Source organism: Eucalyptus grandis, chromosome 11 (genome assembly GCF_016545825.1).
Source record: "Eucalyptus grandis isolate ANBG69807.140 chromosome 11, ASM1654582v1, whole genome shotgun sequence".
NCBI lineage: Eukaryota > Viridiplantae > Streptophyta > Magnoliopsida > Myrtales > Myrtaceae > Eucalyptus > Eucalyptus grandis.
In genome coordinates, this window is record NC_052622.1 from 41,309,210 (window position 1) to 41,318,204 (window position 8,995).

Here is an 8,995-nt window from a genome sequence, read left to right on the forward strand (position 1 = left end):
ATGTGACATTTCTAGAAAAGCAAGCTGAACTAAAATTGAGAGTTTGAAAGAAAGAGGAAGATCAATTTTGGGGAATCACATTATAGTTTTGTATTCATTGATCGACCAATTATAACTGTCCTTGTGATAATTATAATTGTGAATACAATATATGTATCATTTTTTAAAAGAGATCAAGATAGATATAAATGTGATCGATCGATCTAGGGTACTGCATACTAAATCTACTCAGAGTGAGACGCTCATTATGAGCTGCTATATATTCCTAATAGATGCATAGCAACGAGCTCTCAAAATATGCTGGTCGCACGGATTATTCACCGGTATGAATGTTGAAGAGAGGTAAAGAGAATCCTGTTCGGCCCACCATGTGCGAGTGGGAGATGATGGTTTTATTTATAGTGATGGGCCTAAGTTGGCTCGTCCGCCATGTTGGGCCTAAAAGCCCGACCCACGGGATTAGGGCCCATGGACGAAGGGGTACGTTTGTTTATTAGAGGGGACATATATAAAGGAGGAGAGAGAGGGAGAACGTACCTTTTGGCATAATTAACGTACGTACGTCTCCCTCTCCCTCACTCTCTCTCCAAAAGAAAAGAAAAACAGTAGCACAAGGCAACGTTTTTCTTTCCTTCAAGGCGTCATCGGATCGAACAAAGACAAATTCTCTTCCTCTTATCGGCGTCGATATCTAATCTGTGGCTAACAAGATACGCTCGAATCCATGGTGTGCTTTAGGATCGGTAATACGTGATTTTCCCAGGCTTGTCTTCCACATTCGTTTTAGGGGTTCGATTTAATGTCGAATCCGCTTTTTGGGGTTCCGTTAATCCCAACATTATTCCATATGAAGGTGCGGGTATTAAATAAGATATAAATTGTAATAATATTTAACTACCCTGTTGTTTGTAATTATGAAGAAATTATTGACAATTTTTGGATACATTGACAAATTTGGCATTAAAGTGAAAATTGGAGAATTCTTTTTAGACTGAAAAAGTTCGGAGCAATAAATCTAAATTTTTTAGGGCGCGTTTGGTAACGTTTCTGTTTAAAAATTGTTCCAGGGAACATAAATAGAAAAAACTATTTCTGCTCCGGGGAATAATTTTTGAATAGAAGAAGGCGTTTGGTAAACTTGTTTCGAGAATAAAAATTAACAGAAACACATTTGTTAAATTTGTGTTCTTTTTTTGTTTCTTTTAATATTTTAATATTTTTCTTTTTTTATTTCTTTTTACTTTTTACTTTTTTTCTTCTTTTGGCCGGCGGCCTTGCCCAGCCATGGCGAGGCTCACCGACCCCCGGAGAGGCCAAGCCCTCGCCGTGGTTGGGCGAGGCTCGGCCTCGCCTTGGCTAGGCGAGCTCGGGCTTACCCAAATCTGGTGAGCCCGAGCTCGCCCGCCTTGCCTCACGCCGGCGAGGCTTGGCCTCACCTTGGCTAGGCAAGCTCGGGCTCGCAGATTTGGGTGAGCCCAAGCTCGCCCAGCCAAGGCGAGGCCGAGCCTCGCAGGGGGCCGGCGACACTCCGGCGAGGTCGCCGAACCTCGACGGCGTCGCCGGCCCTCGACAGCCGGGTCGTCGGCCATGGCCGAGGCGGCGACCGGCCAAAGAAAAAAAGAAAAGAAAAAGAGAGGAGAGAGAAAATTTGTTCTTAAAAATTGTTTCAAACACAAAAACATGTTTTTCTTGTTTCTCGTTTATGTTCCAAATATGTTCCCGGGAACAAAAAAATAAATTTAGAACAAAAATGTAAACAAACGCGTTTCTGTTCTTTTTTTGTTTTCTATAACAAAAAAATAGGATTTTTGTTCATGAACAGAAAAAAAGAACGTTAACAAACAGGGCCTTAGTCTTGTTTAGGGAATAGGCTAAAAAAAGGTGCAATACCAACATGAGCAAGGGGATTCTGTAATATTATTATAAAATTATTATTACTATTATTAGTATTATTTTAAGTTCCTACTTTCCTTCTTCTTTTTTTCTGGAACCCGGAACTGATGGAGTGGGGCCTCCTGCATCTGGTGACATGACAGGGACACTGCAAGTCTTCATGGAAAGGTATCTCTCCTTGGCCAGAGGCCTTTTCTTGATTGGCGAATTAAAGTAATAATTGATTGTCCTCGATTCCTAGTGGAGCCCCAAGGTTTATCAAAAGTGTGTGTGGACGCATGCTATATAAAGGGCTCCAGTTTTCGTTGCCAGATGCACCCTCCACGAACAAAACCCATCGTTGCCAGTTCAATACATTTCCTCCAGCAAGCACACAGAAGGAGAGGGAACGGATAAGATAGAGAGCAAAGCCATGGATGCGAAGACGTTGTTTCACAAGCTGAAGCCCTTCCTCGCTGTGGTTTTCTTACAGTTCGGGTTGGCGGGGATGGACATCCTCTGCAAGGCTGCCCTAAACAAGGGCATGAGCAACTACGTGCTCGTCGTCTACCGCAACGCCGTTGCGACGATCGTCATCGCCCCTTTTGCAGTCATCATGGAGAGGTATCTCTCCCTCTCTCTCTCTCCACCTTATAATCTAAACTAATATATGTGAGAACCGCTTCCCGAATTTGTTCCCCACTCGACGATATTCCTGTATCAATGACAAGCTTTAATAGCTTTATTCGGCGGAGTCTTGTTATACGTCCGTGTTGTTTTATCGGGCCAACACCTCCACGTTTTCTTCGCTTGGTTTGGTTTTGGTTAAATGCGAAGTCTTAACATTGGATTAATTAATCATGCGAACATTTCTTCTTCAGGAAAACAAGGCCCAGAATGACACTCCCCATCTTCATCAGGTTGATAGTGCTAAGCTTACTGGAGTAAGTACGAAACCAACGTATTATCGCCACAAATTACACAATCATAAGGTTTCACGAGAAATTGTTTGTGACCACCTTTGACGTGTTGTTTCATTCTTCTCTCTCTCAGGCCGGTCATCGACCAGAACTTGTACTATTTGGGGATGAAGCAGACGACGGCGACATTTGCAGCTGCCATGTGCAACATTCTTCCAGCCATCGCCCTCGTCATGGCTTGGATAATGGGGTAATGAACGTGTGCTGACTTTGCTATCGACATAAGCAAATCACTCTATTGTACCATTAGACTCTCATACGTGTCTTCTAGTAGTATCATCACTCTTTAACCACAAAGGGATGTCAAAATTTGCTAGAGTTTTTGCTAGAAGTGGACCATATCTTGGTCCAACATACAAACCTGAGCACCCCCCCTTTAAAAAAAATAAAAAAATAATATGTCTGCTTTTGAAGATCGATAAATACACTCTATCTATCGCGAACATGATAAGATAGTTCTTTCACCAAAAGGTCTCAAATTTTTTTGATTTGCAATTGGATCAGATGATAATGCGTCTAGCTTTTTAAGACAATGACATATCAATCGCTATTGGCATAGGCTTGAGACCGTGAAAATGAAGAGTATTCGGAGCCAAGCCAAGGTGTTTGGGACACTAGCGATGGTTGCCGGAGCGATGATCATGACTCTAGTTAAAGGCCCTGTTCTCGAACTATTTTGGACAAGAGGAGGAGGGACGACCGCCAACAACATTCAAAACGGAAGTGCTGCTGGTGGGATCAGCCTCCAGAACTCCATCGAGGGTTCTCTCATGATCACTGCCGGATGCTTCAGCTGGGCTTGCTTCATGATTCTCCAAGTACTTAATGTAATATAGTGGATCTTCTCATGTTGGATTCGTAGATAAAGTTTTTCAAGTTTAGTGCCTTACACTCTCGAAAGAGATGCTTTTGAAGATCGGCGCGGAATGAGGGTAAATCATAACCAGCAATACACACTAACCGTGTGGTTTTTTTTTTGGTAACTTCCAACAGGCGATTACGCTACGAACATATCCAGCTGAGCTCTCTCTCACTGCTTGGATATGCTTTTTGGGGACGGTCGAGGGTGCCGTTGTGGCTCTGATCATGGAAAGAGGAAACGCCACCGCTTGGTTCATACAATGGGACACCAAATGACTCGCAGCTGTCTATAGTGTGAGCACTTGAATTTTGTGATTATTTAATTAATTTTCTTTTACAAAATGACCTGGGAAACTTAAGAGAGAGAATATAATGCCTTCCACTATTATCACTTGTTGTCGTTGCTGATCTTTCATCGTGAAGTTCCATAGGGAATTAACTGAACCCTGGCCATACTGTTTTTCTCATGTATGACTTCGTTGATTTCAGTATTTTCGAAAAACCAAGGTGGATCCTCGACAGTTTCACCCACCAATTTGGATAACTGTATATATTTTAGTGATAAGTGTACCAAAAATCTTGAAATTTATCATGAAAGTGCAATCGAGTCGTCAAACTTACAAAAATTGTAATCAAATTCTTCAAATTGTCAAACTAGTGCGATCAATTCATCCCTTTAATTCTATCTTATTTGGCTAACGAAAAATACTAACATGTGTTTTTTTTTTCCTATCTCTCCTATGTGGCGCTATCGTGGATAAAACATGAAGGTTAAAACGACGTCGTTTGAATCAAAATGTGGTTTTTTAATCTAAATATCATTTAAATTAAAATATAAAAAAAAAAGCTACATTAATGAAAAAAAAAAAAAGGAATGAAGAAGGCAAAATGGTGAGCATCTACAAGGCCCTCACTGCCACCACCCCACCATCACCAGCCACTAGCTAGGGCCCAACAACCCACGTCGACCACTGGTTGATCATCCCTAATCATCACCGACCCTTTATGGCAATTGTATTTTTTACAAGTTTTAGAATTCGATTACATTTCCGTGATAAATTTTATAATTTTTAATACATCTATCCCTATACTTTATTAGTAGATGAAAGTTTCTACTTAATGTTTTCACTAGAAATCATTTTTATCTTTGAAACGAGAAAGTTACCTTCCCGTCTCTGTCATTACAAAGTTAACAAATGAGTCATACCATGATTGGCAAATGCAGGGAATAGTGTGCTCGGGAGTGGCTTACTACATCCAAGGCGTGGTCATGAAAGACAGAGGACCGGTTTTCGTCGCGGCCTTCAATCCTCTTAGCATGGTCATCGTGGCTATCTTGAGTACCTTCATTTTAGCCGAGCAGCTTTTCCTGGGGAGGTACTTCTCTTTGCCTCCTCCTCAATTTCTTCCCTAGTCCATCCTAATTACCAATTTCAAAATCATATTGCGCTAATTAATTTTATTGCATCAGGCTCGTCGGCGCCGTTGTCATTGTGGCCGGTTTATATCTGGTCGTGTGGGGCAAAGGCAAGGACTACAAGTCTTCTCCCTCATCTACGGACGAGCCCAAGGCGTTGCCGACGAAGTTCGTCGACCTGGGGGACAACGGGAAGGAGAACTATAGTCATCAGATGATCACGATCAGTGCATGTAAAGACAAGGAAACTCCGGAAACCAACGAAAATTGATTGGCCATTTGTAAACTTGACTTTTGTGGTGACATGAAGTTCGTTAGTTAAGAAGATTCTAATTAATCATTTTCGAGAGAGGTCTTTGCCATTACGAACATATGGTGGTGAGTTTTGGTACATCAATGCTTCCCGGAAGCAAGATTCATGTAAATGATTTTGGAAATTAAATTAGAGCAAGCCTTTCTCACAAATTGGCCTATAAGGGTTTTCCGGGAACAAAACCAAAACATTGGGATCACAAACTTTTTCAAGTTTGACACAAAGTAAGTGTGGCAAATCTATGCAGTGAGATTCACATAAAGCAACATGAGTCAATGATTTCAACTTTTTATATTTGATTTTTAATAAGATTAACGCACATTGTCTTTCATTTTTAATTAACACGAAACATTTTAAACTTTCAAAATACTCAAAATCTTGACAGATCCAATTCTATGTACTACTTCGCGATTTTCGGAATTTAAGATTTTTTGGGGAAAATGGAAAAATGAAATTACGAGTAGATGAAAATCTGCCCCAGGCGATGCTTTATTTGGGCCCGACTTTTGCATTATGACAATATCTCAAGTCGCATTGGGCCGTACACCGCCAGGGACGAAGTTGAGTTGATTTATTGTATGAAAAAACCCATCTTTCTCGGCTTGACCCCTTGTAGACCCGAATATGTTGAACAAGAAATAATAAATCCCATTTAAATATAAGCTTGAGAGTGTTAACCTATTGACCCACTTTTGATCCGAAATAATAACAACATCGACCGCGTCATAGCCGACCAGATGACTTCGATGTTTGGACCAAAAACATGTGTAGCTAGACCAGAAACGTAGGGCCCAAACTCCAGACCCTAAAGCTTTGAATAAGGTCCCCAATGGCCGTATCCCAGACCAAGGTATCCCAACTTAGCTCCACAGAGAAAATTACAACAACAAAAATCATAAACTTTTTTATTATGTCAATTGAGTACTAAATCTTTTGACGTTTTACTTATTGAGTCTATCCAACTAATTTTGATCGAAAATCTCCAATGTAAACACTTATAATTTTATGTGGCAAAATCGGAGCTATTTTGAGTAGCTTCAATTCTATAAGGATGGCTCGCTCAAAAAAAAAAAAATCTATAAGAATGGTCATTGTTGTTATTTTAAGTACTTTCATTTTAGACGAAGAGCTTTTCTTGGGAAGGCACTATCTTTTGCTCCTCAAATATCTTCCCTAGTTCGTGTTAACCATCATTTTTTAGAGATTATATTATGCTTATTGATTTTGGTAAATCGGGATTATCGGCGTCATCATCATCATTGTGGCCGGTTATACATCGTGGTATTGGGCGCAAGTGACAAGCGAAAATGGCTGACCCGGGGCAATGGAAAGGACTAATGTTTTCTGGAAGCAAGATTCATGTATCAATTAAGTGCAGACGCTAAGTATGTGAAGGCAATAATTTGAAAGTCCTAAGTTGTGCCGTAGTGGGGTGGGAGAACTTTGTGCTCGTCCCCAATATCGGGAGCCAATTCAGCCGATATCTACTACCCCCGGTGCCTTCCTCTAGCCTTAGAAGATTTTGAATTTCTCCTCGCCTTCTCAAAGGGTGCACCTCTCCTGTTCTCCATCTCTGCCAAATCTCTTTTCAAGACTGTCATTTCTCTATCTTGCGTTGGAAAATGGTCTGCTGCTCCAGGTTCCAAGGGCTTTTATATACCCGTTCTAATCTGTCCATCAAGCTACTATTTCTCGGTGAAGGGGAATTCCGAATTTCTTCTATTAGATTAAGATTAAGGTAGTTCTCGCATCGAATTGCTTCGAATTTGAATTCCTTTTTTCGTTTTGGGGGGTTTGGCACACAAAAATAACATCGTTGGACTATGGTCCAATCTTATCAAGGAAAGACCAAAAGCTTCTGATGTTTGAATTGAAATCCTCCTGTCTAAATTAATAAGGACATCACCGATGATATCTCTTACAAAAGCATTTCCATCATGTCTATTTGACCATGCAAGTGCGCATCATTTGCACTCCCTATCAATTATCATGCGGTTATTAACAAATTCCTAGAATGGCTGCAGTTTGGAGTTCTTAGACAGCCGAGTACCTTCCTTCTCCTAATAGTGGAATCCTTCATTGAAATCCCCAGTGCATGCCCACGACAAAGTAATTGACAGGCTAATGCTCTGAATTAGATCCCACGCAACCATTCTTTCTTGCAAAGCGGATGGGGCATGTATAGAAGTCAATCTACCGAGCCGCGGTTTCAATCCTGGAAACGGAGCCTCCTCCTTAGACATTCTAAATGTGGAGGCTGAGTTTTAGTTTCCATCAAGAACCATACGTAGGGCCATCTGCATAGCTCTTGAATCATTAGGGCTACCCAATTCTTGACTATTCCAGCTTATAATTAGCACTAGTTGCCTCAGCCCATCCAGTCCGAGCAGTGCTTATCTGAACAGGATTTTCGAATAATTAAGAGTCATCCAAAAGAAAATTTTGTGGTGATTTAATTTCAGCAGGTTCGAACCTCTTTTTCTTCCTTGGAGTCACATTTTTAGGATCTCCGCCAGCTTTCTTGGCTCACGACTGACTTGGGGATAGTTGGTGAGCTCTGTTATGATTTCCAGTTCAGGATATAATACCTGAGTTTCAACCCTTTCGTGAGAGAAGCTCCCAGGTTCGATTTGTTTATATTAAATTCCCCTCTCGTAGGAGACACTCCAGTTCCTTTAGCAATGACTGGACCAGTGCGGGCCTTTGCTCGAGCATTTTTCCGTTTGTGGACGAATTTGTACAGTGTACATTTTCCTTCGGTGCTTCTTTTTAAGGGAGAATATTGTGCTACTACCCCAGTTTCTCCACATAGTGGTTTGTCTTTTCCATAAAAAATATGCCAACAAGGGCTTAACTCCTTAACTTCAGCCCTAAGCCAAGGAACCTTTGTGCAATGTTCACATCTTTTCCTACAATACCTTGCATAATATTCTCTTCTCCCACACGACAAACAAGAATGCGGTAGGCGTTCATAATAGGTATCGAACCACAAAGGATCTCCATAAGTCGTTAAAAACTCCCGGTTTCAAAGGTGAAAAGACCGACAGATTTATTCTAGCTCCACCAGACATTTGTGATGTTATTCCTTGTGACTCCGTCCGCATCGACATCCAAGACCGGCCCTATCTCATCAGCTACTCATTGAATCAACTCCTCTAGGGAGCATTCATAGGAAAGGCCACCCAAAAAGCACAATGGTTAAAAAGTGACTTTTTCCGGAGCTTATGAAGCTCCCAGATCTTTCATAGAACAAGTTATTTGCAAAGGACCAAACACAACATTGCTGTTGCTTTCAGATTTTAAAGTTATGGCGAAGAGTCCCTGATCAATTTGATATAAGGTCCTCGTTGTGCTCTGAAATGCTTGCACATTAATATTAAGATTCGGCAGAAACTTCCCAAATCAGGTGAGGCTACTTTCCCCGTCTGTCAGCTGTAACGACGCCATTGGCAATATCAACGACCTGAAATCCAGCTTGCTGCATAGAGCCGCGTCTCTGGTAAAAGCTAGGATTACAATATAAGAAAAGCTAGCCCCTAGCAAGAGATAGAG

At 41.2% G+C, this 8,995-nt stretch overlaps 1 protein-coding gene across 1 annotated transcript; it reads left to right on the forward strand.

The window, feature by feature from the left end:
- The first annotated feature begins 2,226 nt into the window (after window positions 1-2,226).
- Window positions 2,227-5,401, forward strand: LOC104427904 (WAT1-related protein At2g37460). Its single transcript, XM_010040914.3, is given in 7 exon segments — window positions 2,227-2,496; window positions 2,754-2,816; window positions 2,926-3,042; window positions 3,412-3,670; window positions 3,846-4,007; window positions 4,939-5,090; window positions 5,185-5,401. Coding segments are annotated over 7 exon segments (1,161 nt in total). The 5' UTR covers window positions 2,227-2,305.
- The last annotated feature ends 3,594 nt before the right edge of the window (window positions 5,402-8,995 follow it).